The 21948-nt window shown below is 54.9% G+C and overlaps 2 protein-coding genes across 2 annotated transcripts in view; one reads left to right on the top strand and one right to left on the bottom strand.

The window, feature by feature from the left end:
- LOC142497007 (transmembrane protease serine 4-like) overlaps nucleotides 1-12431 on the top strand; it is a 52245-nt gene extending 39814 nt beyond the window's left edge. The window contains exons 8-13 of the mRNA XM_075604213.1: nucleotides 1917-2079; nucleotides 3237-3400; nucleotides 5025-5123; nucleotides 5951-6084; nucleotides 7016-7171; nucleotides 11781-12431. Coding sequence (XP_075460328.1) covers nucleotides 1917-2079; nucleotides 3237-3400; nucleotides 5025-5123; nucleotides 5951-6084; nucleotides 7016-7171; nucleotides 11781-11792 — 728 coding nt within the window. The 3' untranslated portion in view covers nucleotides 11793-12431. The remainder of the gene's footprint in view (nucleotides 1-1916; nucleotides 2080-3236; nucleotides 3401-5024; nucleotides 5124-5950; nucleotides 6085-7015; nucleotides 7172-11780) is intronic.
- Nucleotides 11121-21948, bottom strand: part of SCN2B (sodium voltage-gated channel beta subunit 2) — an 84535-nt gene continuing 73707 nt past the window's right edge. The window contains exon 5 of the mRNA XM_075604216.1: nucleotides 11121-11232. Within this exon, the coding sequence (XP_075460331.1) occupies nucleotides 11215-11232 (18 nt within the window). The 3' untranslated portion in view covers nucleotides 11121-11214. The remainder of the gene's footprint in view (nucleotides 11233-21948) is intronic.

Raw genomic sequence — 21948 nt, 5'->3', positions numbered from 1 at the left:
CTCCCTCCCCCTCCCTCCCCTCCCTCCCTCCCCTCCCTTTCCCTCCCTCCCTCCCCTCCCTTTCCCTCCCTCCCCTCCCTCCCTCCCCTCCCTTTCCCTCCCTCCCTCCCTCCCCTCCCTTTCCCTCCCTCCTTCCCCTCCCTCCCCCTCCCTCCCCCTCCCTCCCCCTTCCTCCCCCTCCCTCCCCCTCCCTCCCCTCCCTCTCCCCCTCCTCCCCCCCCCTCCCCTCCCTCCCTTTCCCCCCCTCCCCTCCCTCCCTTTCCCCCCCTCCCCTCCCTCCCTCCCTTCCCTTCCCTCCCTTCCCTCCCCTCCCCTCCCTCCCTTTCCCCCCTCCCCTCCCTCCCTTTCCCCCCCTCCCCTCCCTCCCTTTCCTCCCTCCCTTTCCCCCCCTCCCTCCCTCCCTTTCCCCCCCTCCCTCCCTCCCTTTCCCCCCCTCCCTCCCTCCCTCCCTTTCCCCCCCTCCCTCCCTCCCTTTCCCCCCTCCCTCCCTCCCTTTCCCCCCCTCCCTCCCTTTCCCCCCCTCCCTCCCTCCCTTTCCCCCCCTCCCTCCCTCCCTTTCCCCCCCTCCTTCCCTCCCTTTCCCCCCCTCCCCTCCCCTCCCTTTCCCCCCCTCCCCTCCCTTTCCCTCCCTCCCCTCCCCTCCCTTTCCCCCCCTCCCCTCCCCTCCCTCCCTTTCCCCCCCTCCCCTCCCCTCCCTCCCTTTCCCCCCCTCCCCTCCCTCCCTTTCCCCCCCTCCCCTCCCTCCCTTTCCCCCCCTCCCCTCCCTCCCTTTCCCCCCCTCCCCTCCCTCCCTTTCCCCCCCTCCCCTCCCTCCCTTTCCCCCCCTCGACTCCCTCCCTTTCCCCCCCCTCCCCTCCCTTTCCCCCCCTCCCTCCCTCCCTTTCCCTCCCCTCCCTCCCCTCCCTCCCCTCCCTTTCCCTCCCTCCTTCCCCTCCCTCCCCCTCCCTCCTTTCCCTCCCTCCCCCTCCCCCCCTCCCTCTCCTCTCCCTCCCTCTCCCCCTCCTCTCCCTCCCTCCCTTCCCCTCCTTTCCCTCCCTCCCTTCCCCTCCTTTCCCTCGCTCTCCCCCTCCTTTCCCTCCCTCCCCCCTCCCCCTACTTTCCCTCCCTGCCCCCTCCCCTCCCTCCCTGCCCCCTCCCCCCCCTCCCTGCCTCCCCCCCCTCCCTGCCTCCCCCCCCTCCCTGCCTCCCCCCCCTCCCTGCCTCCCCCTCCTCCTCCTTTCCCTCCCTCTCCCCCTCCATCCCCTCCCTCTTCCCCTCCATCTTCCCCCCTCCCCTCTCCTCCCCCCTCTCTCTCCCTCCCCCCTTCGCCTTACCTTTATTGGCTGTGACAGGCGAGGGTAACAAGCTCTCCCTTATTTAGAATCCGGCTTGCACAGTAATTCATTTCCATATGTTTGAAAATGGCTAAATCTTTGTTATTAGTACGGCTAAATTGTTGTCTTGCCAGCTGTGTGGGAGTGCACCATTAAAAGAGACTAGCACCTCTCTCTCACCCTCTATATCTTAATCTCCCCCTCTCTCCCCCCCTCTCTCCTCCTCTGTTCTCCTTCTCTCTCCCTCTCCTCCTCTGTTCTCCCACTCTCTCCCTTTTCCTACCCCTCCCCTAATCTGTTCTCCCACTCTCTCCCTTTTCCTCCCCCTGTCTCTGTCTCTCCCCCTCTGTTCTCCCACTCTCTCCCTTTTCCTCCCCCTCTCTGTGTCTCCCCCCTCTCCTCCTCTGTTCTCCCCGTCTCTCCCTTTTCCTCCCCTCTCTGTCCCTCCCCTTCTCTCCCTTTTCCTCCCTTCTGTGTCTTTCCCCCTCTCCTCCTCTGTTCTCCCCCCTATCTCCCTTTTCCTCCCCCTCTCTCTGTCTCTCCCCGTCTGTTCTCCCCCCCTCTCCCTTTTCCTCCCCCTCTCCTCCTCTGTTCTCCCCCCAGCCTGTGGTGCCAGTCAGAAGCGGCAGCGGATTATCGGGGGTAGCAGCACCCCCATACAGAACTGGCCGTGGCAGGTCAGCCTGCAGTACATGGGTCAGCACGTGTGCGGGGGAAGCATCGTCACCCCGCGCTGGATCCTGAGCGCTGCACACTGCTTCCCCAAGTGAGTCCCACATGCAGAGCACACGCACAGCATGTACAGAGCAAACGCACAGCACATGCAGAGCACACGCATAGCATGTACAGAGCACACGCACAGCATGTACAGAGCAAACGCACAGCACATGCAGAGCACACGCATAGCATGTACAGAGCACACGCACAGCACATGCACAGCATGTACAGAGCACACACAGCATGTACAGAGCACACGCACAGCACACGCAGAGCACACGCACAGCACACACAGAGCACACGCACAGCATGTACAGAGCAAACGCACAGCACATGCAGAGCACACGCATAGCATGTACAGAGCACACGCACAGCACATGCACAGCATGTACAGAGCACACACAGCATGTACAGAGCACACGCACAGCACACGCAGAGCACACGCATAGCATGTACAGAGCGCACGCACAGAGCACACGCACAGAGCACACGCACAGCATGTACAGAACACACGCACAGCATGTACAGAGCAAACGCACAGCACATGCAGAGCACACGCATAGCATGTACAGAGCACACGCACAGCATGTACAGAGCAAACGCACAGCACGTGCAGAGCACACGCATAGCATGTACAGAGCACACGCACAGCACATGCACAGCATGTACAGAGCACACACAGCATGTACAGAGCACACGCACAGCACACGCAGAGCACACGCACAGCACACACAGAGCACACGCACAGCATGTACAGAGCAAACGCACAGCACATGCAGAGCACACGCATAGCATGTACAGAGCACACGCACAGCACATGCACAGCATGTACAGAGCACACACAGCATGTACAGAGCACACACAGCATGTACAGAGCACACGCACAGCACACGCAGAGCACACGCATAGCATGTACAGAGCGCACGCACAGAGCACACGCACAGAGCACACGCACAGCATGTACAGAACACACGCACAGCACATGCAGAGCACACGCACCGCATGTACAGAACACACGCACAGCACACGCAGAGCACACGCATAGCATGTACAGAGCACACGCACAGAGCACACGCACAGCACACACAGAGCATTATTCCTGGAGGTTACACTGTATGTGCTGCACTGACACAGTAGTCCTAGAGGTATAGGTAACCCTACCTCACACCAGCCCTCAAGGTTTCACCCTCGTCCCCATGTCTCCAGGGGTCAGAAGCAGGTTGACCGCTGGCGTGTCCAGGCGGGGGTCTCCAGCCTCACGTTCACCTTCGCCTCCTTCGTGGACAAGATCTTCGTGCACTCCCTGTACGTGGCTGAGAAACAGCACGACATCGCTCTGCTCAGACTCAAGGCTGATCTCAGCCTGTCAGGTGAGGCTCAGTACTGCTCTACACCATGCCACCAAGTCCCGTCCCCGTACACTCTCATGGGACCCCCTCAATACACAGTATCATGGGACCCCCTATACAGTATCATGGGACCCCTCTATACAGTATCATGGGACCCCCCCTATATAGTATCATGGGACCCCTCTATACAGTATCATGGGACCCCCCCCTATATAGTATCATGGGACCCCTCAATACAGTATCATGGGACCCCCCTATACAGTATCATGGGACCCCTCTATACAGTATCATGGGACCCCCCTATATAGTATCATGGGACCCCTCAATACAGTATCATGGGACCCCCCTATACAGTATCATGGGACCCCCCTATATAGTATCATGGGACCCAACCATACAGTATCATGGGACCCCTCTATACAGTATCATGGGACCCCCCTATATAGTATCATGGGACCCCCCTATACAGTATCATGGGACCCCCTCCCCATACAGTATCATGGGACCCCCCTATACAGTATCATGAAACCCACCCATATAGCATTATGGGACCACCCCCATATAGTATCATGGGACTCCCCCCCCCCCCCCCCATACAGTATCAGGGACGCCCTATACAAGAAATGAAAAGTTCTCACGGAGGCCTCTCCCCCCCCCCCCTGTTCTCACGGAGGCCTCTCCCCCCCCTGTTCTCACGGAGGCCTCTCCCCCCCCCTGTTCTCACGGAGGCCTCTCCCCCCCCCCCCCTGTTCTCACGGAGGCCTCTCCCCCCCCCTGTTCTCACGGAGGCCTCTCCCCCCCCCTGTTCTCACGGAGGCCTCTCCCCCCCCCCCTGTTCTCACGGAGGCCTCTCCCCCCCCTGTTCTCACGGAGGCCTCTCCCCCCCCCCCCCCTGTTCTCACGGAGGCCTCTCCCCCCCCTGTTCTCACGGAGGCCTCTCCCCCCCCCTGTTCTCACGGAGGCCTCTCCCCCCCCCCCTGTTCTCACGGAGGCCTCTCCCCCCCCTGTTCTCACGGAGGCCTCTCCCCCCCCCCTGTTCTCACGGAGGCCTCTCCCCCCCCCCCCTGTTCTCACGGAGGCCTCTCCCCCCCCCCCCCTGTTCTCACGGAGGCCTCTCCCCCCCCCTGTTCTCACAGAGGCCTCTCCCCCCCCTGTTCTCACGGAGGCCTCTCCCCCCCCCCCTGTTCTCACGGAGGCCTCTCCCCCCCCCCTGTTCTCACGGAGGCCTCTTCCCCCCCCCCCTGTTCTCAAGGAGGCCTCTCCCCCCCCCCCCCCTGTTCTCACGGAGGCCTCTCCCCCCCCCCCCTGTTCTCACGGAGGCCTCTCCCCCCCCCCCTGTTCTCAAGGAGGCCTCTCTCCCCCCCCCCCTGTTCTCACGGAGGCCTCTCCCCACTCCCTGTTCTCACGGAGGCCTCTCCCCCCCGTTTTCACGGAGGCCTCTCCCCTCCCCCCCCCCGTTCTCACGGAGGCCTCTCCCCCCCCTGTTCTCACGGAGGCCTCTCCCCCCCCCCCTGTTCTCACGGAGGCCTCTCCCTCCCCCCCCTGTTCTCACAGAGGCCTCTTCCCCCCCCTCCCTGTTCTCACAGAGGCCTCTCCCCCCCCTCCCTGTTCTCACAGAGGCCTCTCCTCTCTCCCCCTTCTCCAGCCTCACTGCTGCCAGTCTGCATGCCGGGGTTCGATACAATCGTGCCGGATGATGCCAAGCTGTGGGTGACGGGCTGGGGGTACACCGCGGAGGGAGGAAGTAAGCAATGAGAATACAGAAAGGGAAAGCCCTGCCACGTAGCTATCGCTGCCACAGTAAATATCACTGCCACGTAATATCACTACCACATACTATTGCTCTCACGGTATATATCGCTGCCAAGATAATATCACTACCCTGTAATATCGCTGCCACAGTGTATATAATTGCTGCAACGTTATATCACTATGACGTATCGCTACCCAATGTATCACTAACCACATATCTTTCTCTCACTGACTTCACTCCCTCTCCTTCTCTATCACCCTCTCCCCTCCTTCCTCTTTCCCCACTATCTCCCTCCCCCACTCCCCTCCCTGCATTCCCCCCTCCCTCCTTCCCCCCTCGTCCCTCCTTTCCCCCCCTCCCTCCTTCCCCCCTCCTCCCTCCTTTCCCCCCCTCCTCCCTCCTTTCCCCCCCTCCTCCCTATTTCCCCCCTCCTTCCCCCCCTCCTCCCTCCTTCCCCCCCTTCCTCCCTCCTTCCCCCCCTTCCTCCCTCCTTCCCCCCCTTCCTCCCTCCTTCCCCCTCCTTTCCCCCCTCCTCCCTCCTTCCCCCCCTCCTCCCTCCTCCTCCCCCCCTCCCCCTTCCCCCCCTTCCTTCCTTCCCCCCCTTCCTTCCTTCCCCCCCTTCCTTCCTTCCCCCCCTTCCTTCCTCCCCCCCTTCTTCCTTCCCTCCTTCCCCCTCCCTCCTTTCCCCCCCCTCCTTCCTTTCCCCCCTCCCTCCTTCCCCCCCTCCCTCCTTCCCCCCCTCCCTCCTTCCCCCCCTCCCTCCTTCCCCCCCTCCCTCCTTCCCCCCCTTCCTCCTTCCCTCCTCCCCCTCCCCTCAGCCCTGGCCTCTCAGCTCCAGGAAGTTGCCATTAACCTCATCTCCAACGAGATCTGTAGCCAGGAATACACGGGCCAGATCCACAGCACCATGATGTGTGCCGGGCGCATTACGGGTGGCGTGGACACCTGCCAGGTATACCTCTAACTCCTCCGGTACCACGGAATGGCCCAATCACAATGCTCCATTCTGCTCCGTATGACATCACTGCTTGGCCTTTTCAGGCTGGGAGCTCTCTGATTGGCTCCGGTTGACCCCGGCACTAGAGGTCACCCGGGGATTTCCGCATAACGGCGGCTAAAAACGTCCCCGTTTATTTCTTTTTATAGGTTTGAAGCAGGGGGTCTCCAGAGCGGAGCCCCCTTCATTCCAGCTCCGGGGACCCCCTGATTCCCGAGGTACACTCCTCCGTAGGGGCTGCCGGTATCGCGTATAAATTTATAGGTTTAAAATGTCCCGGTCACGTGGACCAATAGGAAACCGGGACCTGAACATTGAAACTGCAGAGAGATACGGAGGTGTGTGTCTCCGGAATCAGGGGGTCCCCGCAGCGGGAATTAGTGGGGTTCAGCCGGAGGCCCCGGCTTCAAACCTAGTTAATAAGAAAGAAAAAGATTTTGGGACCGGTTCGGATTATTACCCCATTGAACGTCCGGTCCGTGGCGGTTTTTCGTGGGAGGGCAGGGGGGAGACGGGTTAGGGCCGTCCCGCTAATCTCTACGCGGCACTTTACATCTCAATGGGAATATCCGATCTGTCCCATTATAAGGGGAGACAAAAATCGCTTTTTAACTCCTTGGCTGCCACAGGCTCCATAAAGGGTTAAAAGGCCCAAAGTGCTTTAATAGCAGCATATAATGTTAGTGGGTTATAAAGGGTCAAACGGTGTTAATAGGGTCCTAAAGGGTTAAAAGAGCCGTACTGAGGTAATAGGGCCATAAGGGATTAATAAGACTTCTGTTTATAGGGGTTAATTAGCTCTTAATGAGGTAATAGGGCCGTGGTAAGGGCCACGTCCCTCTGGGTCACTACTTGCCCTCCTGATACGCCCTCTCTCTGCCCACAGGGTGACAGTGGGGGGCCCTTGGTGTGGCTCGGGGACAGCTCCCGCTGGGATCAGGTTGGCATCGTGAGTTGGGGGGACGGCTGTGGGCGCCAAGGCAAAGTCGGGGTGTATACCAAGGTGACCTCGTACCTGGACTGGATCTATGGGGTGATGAAGGTGAGGCTGGCACTACCCGCGGTGTGTGTGTGAGGGGGAGGAGGGCACTACCCGTGGTGTGTGTGTGTGAGGGGAGGCTGGCACTACCCGCGGTGTGTGAGGGGGAGGCTGGCACTACCCGTGGTGTGAGTGTGTGTGAGGGGGAGGCTGGCACTACCCGTGGTGTGTGTGTGAGGGGGAGGCTGGCACTACCCGTGGTGTGAGTGTGTGTGAGGGGGAGGCTGGCACTACCTATGGTGTGTGTGAGGGGGAGGCTGGCACTACCCGTGGTGTGAGTGTGTGAGGGGGAGGCTGGCACTGCCCGGTGTGTGTTTGAGGGGGATGCTGGCCCTACCCGTAGTGTGTGTGAGAGGGGGGGTGGCTGGCACTACCCGTGGTATGTGTGTGAGGGGGAGGCTGGCACTACCGTGGTGAGTATTCTGTAAGCCAGGGTCATACGCAAGATGATTTAGCCCAGATAGTGTCAACTCGGCCCTCTTTTCCAAGCACGACAAGGTCTGTTTCTTTTCTTTACTTTATTTGTGGGAAGCAGGTGAAAAAACAGTCACTTGTGTAGAGATGTAGATGTAGGGATAATGTATCTCTGTGTGTGCTTGGTAGTTAAAGGCAGGTGAAAAGATAATCCTACCATACAGGAGTTTAGAGCAGTGCTCACTCATCCAGAGGTAATGGTGGAAAAGGAAGTGAGGGGCAAGGGTCACACTAAAATGGAGTGAGACTGCACTACTGTCAGCAAAAAGACGGGAGAAAATGGGAAAGTCCATTAACTGGAGGACTGGAGATGTTGCCAGAGCAACCAGGGGTGTGACAGCTTGGAAGGAAAAAGGCTACTTAATGTATCCATTCCATCTGCACTGGGAGTAAACTGCAAGGAAAGTAAATCCACGTACAGCTAGCATGCAGAACTGCCAAGGGAGAGGGGGGCTGAACAGAAAAGGCAGACAGGGGTATTTATGTTCCATGACAGTGAGTGTGAGGGGAAGGCTGGCATTACCCGCAGTGTGTGTGAGGGGGAGGCTGGCACTACCCACGGTGTTTGTGAGGGGGAGGCTGGCACTACCCGCGGTGTTTGTGAGGGGGAGGCTGGCACTGCCCGCGGTGTTTGTGAGGGGGAGGCTGGCACTACCCGCGGTGTTTGTGAGGGGGAGGCTGGCACTGCCCGCGGTGTTTGTGAGGGGGAGGCTGGCACTACCCGTAGTGTGTGTGTGAGGGGGGAGGCTGGCACTACCCGCGGTGTGTGAGGGGGAGGCTGGCACTACCCGCGGTGTGTGAGGGGGAGGCTGGCACTACCCGCGGTGTGTGAGGGGGATCTTTTTTATTTTAAATACAAAATACAAATATTTACAAATACACACAATACTTACAGAATAGCATCCGGAGAATCACATAAACAATACATTTATCTTACAGAGATTCCCTTTTCAAAGATATCTAAACGCCTCTCTCCAACCTCTCAGATTCCCCCTGCTATATACACTTTACTGATTGATTTATTTATCTAAGTAAACTAGCAAATTTCCTGCAAAAAGAAAATCTAATTCTTAATGTCCTTTAGACTAGAAAAGACTTGAGTCTGTATCTTTTCCCCTTAAAACTATTCACATTAATTAGTTGCCACTTTCAGCGGAGAGGGGCACTTTGGCACATTTAGTGAATCACCACCACCCTTTTTTTTTCTTTTTAGCACCATTTTTCTTTTTGACCATTTTCTTTTTCCCGGGGCTACTCTCAGATGGCAGATTTCTCTTATTCGATGGTCCGGCCATCTCAATGTCCTGAATAGATCCAGACTGCTGCGAGGTCTGACTGTCCGACATATCGGGGTCTGCGTCATCCATCTTTTCACCCCAACTCTTTTCCTCCAATACCTCATAGGCATTATGCAGCGAGATCTCTTCTTGGACAGTTTCTGTAGTTTTCTTTCTAGCTGAGCTGGTTTGGGCAGTCCTGTTTTTACTTGTTATTGTTTCCCATTCATTATTACCATCCTTGCGGGGTTCGCCACCATCTTTGCAGGGTTCGTCGCCATCTTTGCAGGGTTTGCTGCCATCTTTGCAGGGTTCGTCGCCATTTTGCAGGGTTCGCTGCCATCTTTGCAGGGTTCGCTGCCATCCTTACAGGGTTCGCCGCCATCCTTGCAGGGTTCGCCGCCATCCTTGCAGGGTTTGCCGCCATCTTTGCGGGACTCGCCACCATCTTTGCTCAGATCGCTCCTGTGTTCTCCGTCTGACCCCCTTTGGGCTGGAAGTGTATATGTCAGACCCAGAGATTTTAAAACCTCTTCTACAGGTGTAAGTTGAAGACTTTCTGATGACTCTGTGGTATTCTCTTTATCACAAGGAGATGCTGTATTCTGTACACGAGACATTTCATTCTGCGTATAATGGTTGTGCTCGGCTTCTGGGCAAACTTTAAAGGAATGACCACATTTATAGCACAGGTTGCAGACAATGTCCTTGTCACACTCAGAGCTGTGATGACCAATAGAACCACATAAAGTGCACCTGATTTTGTCACATGCTGAGCTTAAGTGCCTGGGGGAATCACATTTAAAACATTTTTTAGGCTGTCCCCAATAAAAACATCGCCCGCGGTCCCTTCCTATATATATGGCGTTTGGGAGGTGACATGCCACATTGTGTGTGTATCTGAGTTTAACTTTAAACTTGTAGCCCCCATTCCAGAAACCTTCAGCATCCATACTTTTCACTGGACCGGACTGAACATCGCACTGTCTTTGCAGCCAAAAACATATATCTTCTACCGCTACAGTCTCAATATCAAAGATAATATTCACTTCCACGGTCACAGGGCGAGAAACCTGGATAACTTTAAAGAATTCCCATTCTGGATTATCCTTCACTTCTCTGTAACGAAACCAGAATTTTTCTAGCCCTTCTGGTGTCTTAAAGCTGACTTCGTAGTTCCTGCTATTAGGAGCATGTAACAAAGCATACACTTCACTGGGTTGGAAGCCAAGAGAAACTTTGATCAAGTCCTTTCCTACAACAAATCTGTCCGGTATAGGAACCATATCCCCACAATAATGCAGTCTGACTACGTTCCTGCACTTACTGGCATCATCAAATGAAATATAAGATGTACCTGGGTGTCTTGTATTCCATGCTGACTGCTGGGGGGGAGCTGGCTCAGCCGCTCCTGTTGGTTTTGCTGCCGTTCCTGCTTCAGCTAAGGACTTTGCTTTTGCCGCTCCTGTTTCTGTTAAGTGCTTTGATGCTGCTGCAGGCTGTATGGATTTCTCTCCCACTTTAGGAATCTCCATTTCTTGCACCTCAAAAGCCTCTACTGCTTCAGCCATTTCTATTTCAGACACTTCTTCCTGTGCCTGGGCTGTTTGCTGCTCTGTCTCAGGTGTATTGCCAGCATCATTCAGGCTCTCAGCCTGGGCTGTTTGCTGTTTGTCTGACTTGGGTGTGGCTGCTAATTCCTGCACCTGTCTGCAACATTCAGCTGCTTGTAGTGTCTCTGTATCAGGTACAGTTGTATGCAGTTTCTCTGTCTCCGGTGCAGCTATATGCAGGGTCACTGCGTCAGGTACAGTTGTTTGCGGGGTTACTGCGTCAGGTACAGTTGTTTGCGGGGTCACTGCGTCAGGTGCAGTTGCTTGCGGGGTCACTGCGTCAGGTGCAGTTGCTTGCAGGGTCTCTGTCTCAGGTGTAGCTGTATTTGCCTGTGCATGTGTGTATGTCCTTGCTAATTTGTGGGATAACAATTTCTGTGACCCCAAGTCTCCTTTTCTCATGTTCTGCCTGCCTTTTACTCTTGGCTTCATTAGACCTTGAGCTGGTTTTAGCCGCAGTTCTCTTACCCGTCTGGTTCTGAGCCGGACTTTCAGTATTCTCCATCTCAGATTCTTTCTGCCCAACATATTCATTCATCTCTTTTTCCATATTTTCTGACTCTTTCTTTTGCAAACATTTCTGCACTTTAGCTTCCAGGGAAACTTTCTTATCCGCATTCAGATTAGCTTGAGACCTGGTTCCCACTCCTCTCCCTCCTCCAGGATCTGCCGCCATCTTGGCTCACAGCTCCTCCCCTTCCTGTGTGTGAGGGGGAGGCTGGCACTGCCCGCGGTGTGTGAGGGGGAGGCTGGCACTACCCGCGGTGTGTGAGGGGGAGGCTGGCACTGCCCGCGGTGTGTGTGGGAGGCTGGCATTACCCGTGGTGTTTGTGAGGGGGAGGCTGGCACTACCAGTGGTGTGTGTGTGAGGGGGAGGCTGGCACTACCCGTGGTGTGTGTGTGAGGGGTGGAGGCTGGCACTACCTGCGGTGTGTGAGGGGAAGGCTGGCACTACCCGCGATGTGTGTGTGAGAGGGAGGCTGGCACTACCCGCGATGTGTGTGTGATGGGGAGGCTGGCACTGCCCGCGGTGTGCGTGTGTGATGGGGAGGCTGGCACTGCCCGCGGTGTGTGTGTGAGGGGGAGGCTGGCACTGCCCGCGGTGTGCGTGTGTGAGGGGGAGGCTGGCACTGCCCGCGGTGTGTGAGGGGGAGGCTGGCACTGCCCGCGGTGTGCGTGTCTGAGGGGGAGGACAGTATCCATCTCTCTCGACCTTTAATCTTCTCTCCTCCTCTTGTGATTTTTCAGCTCCAGTTGTGACCTTGTGCAGGACACGCCCCCTGCGGCTCAGGCTCCTCCCCACGCGCCTCCAGAGGACCCACAAGGACCTGACAAGGGTCCCAGGGAGTTTACCCTGCAGCAGAACTCCTGCCAGGGTGCAATGCTCTGCAGGCCTGTGCTGCTTCATGGACTGGTGCTCTGCAGGCCCGGAGCATGATGGGTGTTAAATGCTCTGCAGATCTGTGCACAAATAATGCCACCACACGTGGCTCTCGCCCTACATAACTCCGTGGTCTCAACCGCAGTGCGCCGGCGGGCGCTGATTATCCTTTTATATAAGGGTATTTTTAGTAAAGCACGATCCTGCCCCTTACCCCGTTATTTATAACTCCCCCCCCCCCCCCCCGCAGGAAAAGGACGTGCCGCTCCGGGTGATCCGGGGGCGGAATCTCCGCACACCGCAGCCTCTCTCACCATGAACCGCCGTTCCATGCCATATAAGTTCTATAACATATATCGTCTCGGGATATCATAGCCGGTGTGCCCGGGAATTAGCACTGTCATGTACAATATGTAGCTGGCCCTGCCAGCGCTGCAGGGGTTAATAAGACGCAGATACCGCGACCCGTGGAATTGTAGGTACAGCGTATGGTTTTGAATAAATTTATATATATATATTGTGGTAAAAACGTGTGTGCGCGACGAGGGTGTGATGTACGCAGGAAAGCGGGGGACACGGGGAGGGGAACACGAACCCTCCACGCACTGCCACTGTACCTGATCTCCGTGGCGCCCCCCCCCCACGCACTGCCACATTGTACCTGATCTCCGTGGCGACCCCCCCACGCACTGCCACTGTACCTGATCTCCGTGCCCCCCCCCCTGTACCTGATCTCTGTGGCGAGCCCCCCACGCACTGCCACTGTACCTGATCTCCGTGGCGATCCCCACACACACTGCCACTATACATGATCTCTGTGGTGACCCCCCACGCACTGCCATGGTACCTGACATCCGTGGCGACCCCTCCACACACTGCCACTGTACCTGATCTCTGTGGCGACCCCCCCACGCACTGCCACTGTACCTGATCTCTGTGGCGACCCCCCCACGCACTGCCACTGTACCTGATCTCCGTGGCGCCCCCCACGCACTGCCACATTGTACCTGATCTCCGTGGCGACCCCTCCACACACTGCCACTGTACCTGATCTCTGTGGCGACGCCCCCCAATGCACTGCCACATTGTACCTGATCTCCGTGGTGACCCCTCCACACACTGCCACTGTACCTGATCTCCGTGCCCCCCCCCCCACGCACTGCCACATTGTACCTGATCTCCGTGTTGAATGTGAAAAGGAAGTGCCAGTGTATTGTGGGTAACAAGATAGCCTGGGGACAGACCATCTGTCAGCAAGGCAGAGGGGGAGAGAGCAGACTAGCCCATTCTGATAGAAAAGCTGAGGTTGCTGTAGCAACTCACTGGCATAATGCAGAGACAGGGATTGCAACACTGTGTCTAACACACAGGCACTGTGAGTGTACAGAGCAAAATACATGCAGCTGGAACTGAAAAACTGACAAGCAGAAGCTGCAAAGGAAAGGGGGGGGGGGTGAAACAGAGATGTGATTCTTGTTCCATGACACTCCCGTCTGGTATCTGGAGATACCACTATAATAAAGTATGTGGAACATATGTGCAATGCAAACATAATATAACAATGCAAAAGTCCATGTCCACATAGCGATGTGATACCGGCTGGCATCACTGGCTTCAAAGTCCCTTGGCCAAGGTTCTTGGGCAAAGGATGCAAAGTGGATGCACCGCTCCAGGTTAGCTGGGTGCACCACAGTGTCTCTCTTGGTGAAAGTCTCTGGCACTGTTTCCTTTTGAACTTATGGAAGAACAGTCCTTTTGTCTCTGTAGTTTTACCTACGGAGTGCATCCCCTTGTAGGTATGCCAGTTGTGGCAGCCTGTCACTCTAACACCTGGCGTTTGGCAGAAGGAGATGGAAGACTAGTTGTCGAATCTAGTCCAGTAAAGAGGGCGTCGTTTGGGGAGACTCCCTGGAGCTGAGCACTGGGGCTGAACACTACACGGATTTGATCGGGTTCCTGAGGGTGGTAGACCCCAGATGATTGGAGGTACCACCATTCTTCACCTTTCTTTATTAGAGGTGCTGGCTTTGCGTGGCCGGTAAGGAATATCTTCTGGATGAAGGCCACAAAGTTGTTTTTGGTCTCCGGTTCCCTTTGTAGGTCGCAGAGGTGCGAAGTGAACCTAGAGATGGCATGTTCTCCATTGTTTGGGAGGCACCTTCTTGGTGAACGTAATGGTAGCGGGTTCACCCAACTGCCCGGTCTGTCTTTGACGAGCTCCTTGACCGTTAACATCAGGAATCCTCTATCTCCCATCGATGGTGTTTGGTTGTCGTCGTCCCTTGTGGTCTGGAACGCTGTGCACCCTAAGTCCTCGGTGCATTCCTCTTGCACGAGAACGTCTCCACGTATTTTGGTGATACGCCTTTGCATCTCTTTTTTGACTGCCGTCAGGAGGTTGTTTTCTCCTAGGACAGGACGAAGAACAGTCTCTTTTGTCCTTGTAATTTCCTTTGTGAAATGTTTCTGCGACTGTCTCTTTTTTGACATGTGAGAGGACAGTCTTTTTGCCACTGTGGCTTCACCTGCAGAGCGCAATCTTTTGCGGCTATGCCAGCTGTCACCAGCCGTGACAGCTTGCTGCCTTATCGCTTGATACTCTGTGGAGAGGAATGGCTGTACGTCTCAGCTGTGTCATTGCTCTCCAAGGAACTGTCTGATTGTTTCTTTTCCTTTGGGAGATCCTTTTGTCGGTCACCTTCGAGAGGTTACTTTCTTCCTTCAGTGGAGTCGACTCATTATCCTTGGTTGTCTTAACCACTAAGCATCCTAGGCCATTGTCACATCCCCCTGATGTGAGGATGTTCTTGTCGATCTCAAGGGTATGACCTTGTCTCTTCAATTCACTTGGCCCTCCTGTCACTTGGAGATGGCCAAGACATGGTTCAGAGAGGGATGTGTATCCAAAATTCTGTTATCACCGTTCTGCGGGCGTCAACATAGTCTTGTCCGTGCCCTTTGTCAGTGCACGCGTTGCCCACTATCACCCATCCTAGGTCAAGTCTTTGGGCGTATGGTGCGTTGTGGGGTCCGTTATGCTGTTTAAGGACTTTATGTACCCTCAAGATGTCCCTACCGAGCAGCAGCAAGATCTTGGCGCCTTGTTCTACCGGCGGGATGTAGTTGGCTATTCCTCTGAGGTGCGGGTGATGACGTGCCACGTCTGGTGTGGGAATCTCGTCCCTGTTTGTGGCCATGTGGTTGCACTCGATGAGTGTGGGGAGAGCTATCTTCACTCTGTTATCCACTGAACGTATGACGTAACCGCTTGCTCTTCTCCCTGTTGTCTCAGTTGACCCTGCACAGGTTCTGAGGGTGTAGGGTGAGGCAATGTCTTGTGAGTTGAATAAGTTGAATAACTCCGTCTTCGCCAATGATCTGTTGCTTTGATCGTCGAGGATTGCATACATCCGAATAGCCTCCTCAGGTTGTCCCTGGGTGTGCACTGCGACAAGGCATATTTTGGAGCAGGACCTTTTGTCACTTCCTTTTCCGCAAACCTCGGTGTGCTGAGACGTGAAAGATGTTGGCTCTCCTTCTCCTTTCTCCCCGCCATGCTCCGCTACGGAGGATGGGTTGTTGAGTTGGTGGAGTGTCAGCGCCTCTGGATGTAAAGATGTTACGTGCTTTTCACTTTTGTACACTGCACATTTGATTTCTTCTTTACAGTCTCTGGCTAGGTGAGTCGAGTAACCTCTTGCGTTCCTCTAGGGACTTCATCCTGAACCCAAAGCACCTGTTAAGTGGGTGTGGCTTCTTGTGTATGGGACATTCCCTGTGTGGGTCCCTTGGTTCCTCGTCTCCGGCGACCGACTGATCGGGAGTAGTTTGGGTCGTGGGAGACACGTCCGTCCTGTGGACCGAAATGGGTGTTTGGGTGTTACCGTATCTCGCCACTGGTCTCTTATTCCTCAGGCTGCTTGCACTGTGTGTGGTTTGCGCACCCAAGATGAAACTGGGATCGTTTCTTGTCCTTGCCGCTTCGCGGATGAAGCTCAAGAAGAATGAGAATGGGGGGAAGGCGACTTTCTTCTCCCTTTTGTATTTGGAGCCTTGTGAAATCCACCTTTCTTGGAGGTTGTAGGGTAGCTTCTCCAGGATGGGTCTCACTCCACGAGCTGAGTCTAGGATGTTGAGACCTGTTAAGGAATGGTCTTTTCTTGCAAACTCCAGCTCTTGCAGCAGGTCCCCGAGCTCTCATAACTTCGAGTAGTCTCTAGCTGTGATCTTGGGAAAGCTGTCGACTCTTTTGTAGAGCGAATCCTCGACTGCTTCGGGGCTACCGTAGCACTCTTCTAGCCTTTCCCACACTAGGTCAAGACCTATTTGGGGGTGGTTTGCGTTTGCCGTCTGAAGTCTCTTCGCGTGCTCCCTGGATTCGTTTCCCAGCCATTTGGATAGCAGGTTGAGCTCTTCCCTTGCTGAGAAGCCCAGGCTGTTGATTGCGTCCTTGAACGTGAACTTCCACGTCCAGTAGTTCTCAGGACGGTCGTCAAAGTTGGTGAGTCCTGTTTGCACCAGGTCACGCCGGATCATGTACTTGGCTATGTCTGTCAGGCCTGAGGCATCGGCGTGTTGGTCACGTTCTGAGGTAGTTGCTGGCAGGGTCCGTGCGGTCGCCTCTTCCTTGGCGTGGACGTGTGATGACTGCTGGTCAGTGTGAGGGGCTGTTTTCTCCCGTGTAAGTGTACCTGGAATGCGAGCCTGTTGTGGTGCATCCGTGTGCGCGCTGGCGTATGGATCACTGTTGCGGCTGTGGCTATCCCAGGCAGCGTGTACCATTGAAGGAGCAGCGTCTTCTCCTCGTGGACCTAGCAAGTCTTCGGTGTCTGTGGAGTCACTCCCTCCGTGTTGATATGGTGCGCTGGTGTTTATGCTGAAGAGGCTCCTCACGTAGTCTTCAGTGCGTTGGATTGGATCCTCTGAGGCTATCCGTCTGTACGGTTGCTCCCCGCCGTCCTGTCGCGCAGCTGCTTCTAAGACTTCGGCTTGGGCTAAGGCGGCAGCGGCGTCCTCTTCTTTGCTTAGAGCTTCTAGATCCGCGTCCAGTTCGGCCTTTCTACGCGCAGGGGCGGCATTGGTGGCGGTGGCAGCGGCGGCGTCATTGGCAGCATTGGCGGCGTTCTGCTCATCCTCTTCTATGCGTGCTCTTTCTGCCCTTACGGCTGCCTCTCTCCGACCATATTCGGCCCTGGCACGTGCGGCCTCTGCGGAGGCTCGCGCCTTGGTTGCGCTTGCGCTGAACACGTTAGATTGCGCTGATCTTGCTGACCCTGATGAATCCCTGGATGTGCTGGAGCGCTGTGATGCAGTTTCCAGCAAAAGGTCTTTTCTCTGGTCTTCGGCCTCAGTGATAGTGGTCTGCACAAAGCCATCGCGCTCCAGGTCAGTTGCCTCCTGCTGGTCGCGTTCGCTGAGGGTTTCCTCCGTGTTGATTCTTTTCAGGTAGGCGAGATATGTAAAAAAACACAGCGCACAACGCTCATAGTGCATTAAAAATTATATTAATAACCACAAAATAAAGGTGAGTATTAAGCGTACATTTAGATAGAAAAAACAATCATTTCAGGGTTAATGTTACCCAAGCACCAACGGACGCCAAATGAGATGTCGTGGCTCTCTCCTTCTCAATCCCTCAGCCTCGGGGTAGGGCCTGGGTGGTCTTCCGATCGGTTAGCTGTTAGTACAGCCCTCAGCCTCAAGGTAGTACTTAGGAGGTCTCCAGTTCAACTGAACAGCAGTACAGCCAATTCGCCGTGCCAAGCAACAATGTCTCTCACTGTTCCAGTCTCTGTAACAGCGGAGCACACGCTGTGGGGCGTCTGGATTCGGCGCTTCCGGGTTCGTGACATCACACGATCGCGACTGAGCGTCGCAAGTCAGCAAAAGCACCGGGGTGGTTGGTAGTGAGGGTTCACAAGTAGTCTTTAGTCCAACGCCTTTCGAGACCACAGGGGTCTCTTCATCATCTTCCCTGATGAAGAGACCCCTGTGGTCTCGAAACGCGTTGGACTAAAGACTACTTGTGAACCCTCACTACCAACCACCCCGTGAGAACCAGCCCGGTGCTTTTGCTGACTTGCGATGCCCAGTCGCGATCTTGTGACGTCACGAACCCGGAAGCGCCGAATCCAGACGCCCCACAGCGTGTGCTCCGCTGTTACAGAGACTGGAACAGTGAGAGACATTGTTGCTTGGCACGGCGAATTGGCTGTACTGCTGTTCAGCTGAACTGGAGACCTCCTAAGTACTACCTTGAGGCTGAGGGCTGTACTAACAGCTAACCGATCGGAAGACCACCCAGGCCCTACCCCGAGGCTGAGGGATTGAGAAGGAGAGAGCCACGACATCTCATTTGGCGTCCGTTGGTGCTTGGGTAACATTAACCCTGAAATGATTGTTTTTTCTATCTAAATGTACGCTTAATACTCACCTTTATTTTATGTTTACTAATATAATTTTTAATGCACTATGAGCGTTGTGCGCTGTGTTTTTTGTATTTCTGTTTGCTATTAGGGGGTATTTGAGCCATCCCTGGTGCCACAGCTGCAGACGCTCCATATACTCTACGTGTTTAAAGGTCACCCTTTTTTGTATATCACTATATCACCTCACTTTTATTGATTGTAGTAGCGCACTTTATTTTTTCACACTTTCACACAGGCGAGATATGTGTGTGACAGCATTTGGTAGCGTTTGTGACTTGACCTCTATCGCTTGCCTAATCTGTTTCTCCTGATCGCTAGTACTTGCAACGTTACATATTTCACGATCAGTGTCCTCCCAGGCCTTCTCTAGTTTAGCACGGTGCGCTTCAATGTCATTCTCATATTTTTCGCGGGGATTTTGTGTCAGTGTGACTGTCCGTTTAGGCCTTGCGTCTGCCTGCGCCTGTTGCAGTTGCGCAGCGGTCTCTGTGTCTGAGTGGTCACTCTCCTGCGTGGTATCTGGTGAGGCTCTGAGTTCTGCCATGCTGTAGGTGTGTGTAGGCCTTTAGCCAGTGCGTGTGGCGTGCGGTCTGTTACCTGTGTCAGCGATGGGCGACTGTCTCAGATGATGCCGAGCGGTGTCCTGCAGCGTTCAGCGTAGGGGTAGCTGTACTCGCAGGTGTCCGGTGGCTCTGACCTGTGTCCTGGCGGGTGTCCGGTGGCGTGGCCCTTGGTGGTGCTAGCCATGGGGACGTGCGCAGGGGGTAGGTGAGGTGTTAGCTCCTCACTATGGGGCTGTGCAGAGGGTGACTCAAACAGAGAAAAGACAATCAAGTTCTGTCTGCAAAGCTGCTGCCTTGTGTGCAAGGTTGTTTGCTGGCTGTGTGCAGTGTAAACTGATAGCTGTACTGCTGCAGGCTGTGTGCAGTGCAAGCTGATTGTTGTTAGTAAGGCCTAGGACCCGCAGCGCCCGGCGGCGCGGGCGGCCACACGAGAGTTCCCCACCAGCAGGGGAATCCTCCCGAGCCGGTCCCGGTCCCCCCTGGCTGCATAGCTCACTACACGCTGTGACGCGTCAGCCGCTAGGGGATTCAAGAGAATTGTAATCCCTAGCGTCGACGCGTCACGTGGTGTGGCTGTGAGCCAATGAGGGGAGGCTTCGGGGAGCGGGGAGAAGTGTGGAGGGAAAGCAGCGTGAGTGCCTGTCTGTGTGTGTGTGTGTGTGTGTGTGTGTGTGTGTGTGTGTGTGTGTGTGTGTGTGTGTGTGTGTGTGTGTGTGTGTTACACATACCAATATATACGGATGCTGTTAATATTTGTAAAGAAATAGATGATTCCGAAGGGCTCAAACAGAAGATCATGAGCTTGGATGTCAGGACGGGGTAGCGGGTCCCTCCGCTTAAACCACGCCCCCTCCCTCCCACTCCAGCCCCCTCCCTCCCACTCCAGCCCCGGCTCCCGCTCCCTACAGACTGCATATCGCGGTCTGTGTATGTCAGCGCCCCGCCTGTCTGCAGTGCGGGCGCGCTGACTGAGGGAGCGGGGCCTTAGCCTAAGGCTGCTGCTTGTCAGTCTGCAGAGACTGCTCTGTGTTAGCATAAAGTCTTTGAGTAGCAGCTTCTGTATGTATATCTCCAAGACACACGGTCTCCCTTTTCACTATTGTGAGGCCAGAGTCATGTTTAGTATGAATAGCCCAGATGGGTTCAACTCATTCCTTTTACAAGCACAATCAGTTCTTTGTCTTTCTTCACTTTATTGAGAAAAGCATGGATTAACAAAGGCACTTGTGGATGATGGTGTTGGGAGAGAATGTCTCTATGGTGAGTGCGCTTGATAGTGGGGAAAGGTGAAAAGGATGAGGCCCTGCCAGTAGAGCAAATTACAGAAGATACTCACTCAGCCAGTGTTGAATGTGAAAAGGAAGTACCAGTGTATTGTGGGTAACAAGATAGCCTGGGGACAGACCATCTGTCAGCAAGGCAGAGGGGGAGAGAGCAGACTAGCCCATTCTGATAGAAAGGCTGAGGTTGCTGTAGCAACTCACTGGCATAATGCAGAGACAGGGATTGCAACACTGTGTCTAACACACAGGCACTGTGTGTGTGTACAGAGCAAAATACATGCAGCTGGAAATGAGAAAGTGACAAGCAGAAGCTGCAAAGGAAAGGGGGGGGGGGGGGGGTGAAACAGAGATGTGATTCTTGTTCCATGACAATATTTATTCATTATTAGTGCACCAGTTCACGTTATCACATACAGCACATTTGTATAGCGCTTCCCAATTGCTTTTTGTTTACTTTATTTATCTATAAACTGTGTGTGTGTGTGGGTGTATATATCTATCTGTGTGTGTATATATTTGTGTGTATATTTGTGTCCAGGAAACAGTTGTGAGTTTCCCTGTTCTGAGACAGCCAGCACTCCCCAGTGTAAGTCCAACCGCGCTTTAACCGGGGTTGCGCTAATTTTTTTTTTTAAATGGCCGCCGCGCGCCCGATCGGGAGGGGGGGATGAGGTGGCCGGTAGCCCTACACGTCACCCAGCAGCCCTACACGTCCCCTCGCACTTCCCCTAGCAGCCCCACATCGATCCCCCCCGCCAAGTCCGATTTCCCCCCCCCGCCAGCCACACTTTGATCCCCCCCCCGCCAGCCACGCTCCGATCCCCCCCCCCGCCAGCCCCGCTCTGATCCCCCCCTGCCAGCCCCGCTCTGATCCCCCCCTGCCAGCCCCGCTCCGATCCCCCCTGCCACGATCCCCCTCCGCCAGCCCCGCTCCGATCCCCCAGCAACTGACACCAAAGGTAGAGAGGTAGGGGGGGGCTATGAGTGTGTGTGTGTGCAGTGTGTTGTGAGTGTGTGCAGTGTGTGTGTAAAAACATTTTTTTTTCATATTCGGGGTCCACGCTCAAACCGCGTTATAAGCGGATCGCGCTATAACGGGTTTGAGCTGTTATATATATATATATATATATATATATATATATATATATATATGTAATAGTTGTCCCATGGACTGTTGAAAAAAGTGTGTGAAAATAAAGCATGAGCTTATGTGACTAGTGCAATTAAAATCTGGCTAAAGACAGTATCATAGTTACATTTACTATAAAGTGAAACAGGGTGCACAAATTCCCTGGTGTGAATATAATACAATTTACACATATATAAATCTCTCTGTCAGCCTTACACATTCACCTACCATTCAATGGAGGGTGATGTCCAGACTGACACTGTGTCAGATTGATAGTAATCTTAGTGTTTCAGATTAGATTACAGCAGTTTAACACATTTACAATCTATCAAGGAAGGTGTCTCATTTAATGAGCACGAACCTCCCACTGCTGGATGAAGTCTCCCCAATGATCTCCCAGGTCCTGCGGTTACAGCCTCTTCTCCAGGTCGCTCCCACACATTGTCTCCTCCCATCCTCCCCAGCCTGTGTCTCCCCACTGCTGGATGCAGACTCCCCAGTGATCTCCCAGGTCCTGCGGTTACAGCCTCTTCTCCACGTCGCTCCCACACATTCCCTCATCCCATCCTCTCCAGCCCGTGTCTCCCCACTGCTGGATGCAGACTCCCCAGTGATCTCCCAGGTCCTGCGGT

This window comes from Ascaphus truei, chromosome 6 (genome assembly GCF_040206685.1).
Source record: "Ascaphus truei isolate aAscTru1 chromosome 6, aAscTru1.hap1, whole genome shotgun sequence".
In the NCBI taxonomy this organism is placed as follows: Eukaryota; Metazoa; Chordata; class Amphibia; order Anura; family Ascaphidae; genus Ascaphus; species Ascaphus truei.
This window is presented reverse-complemented; position numbering and strand designations above follow the sequence as displayed.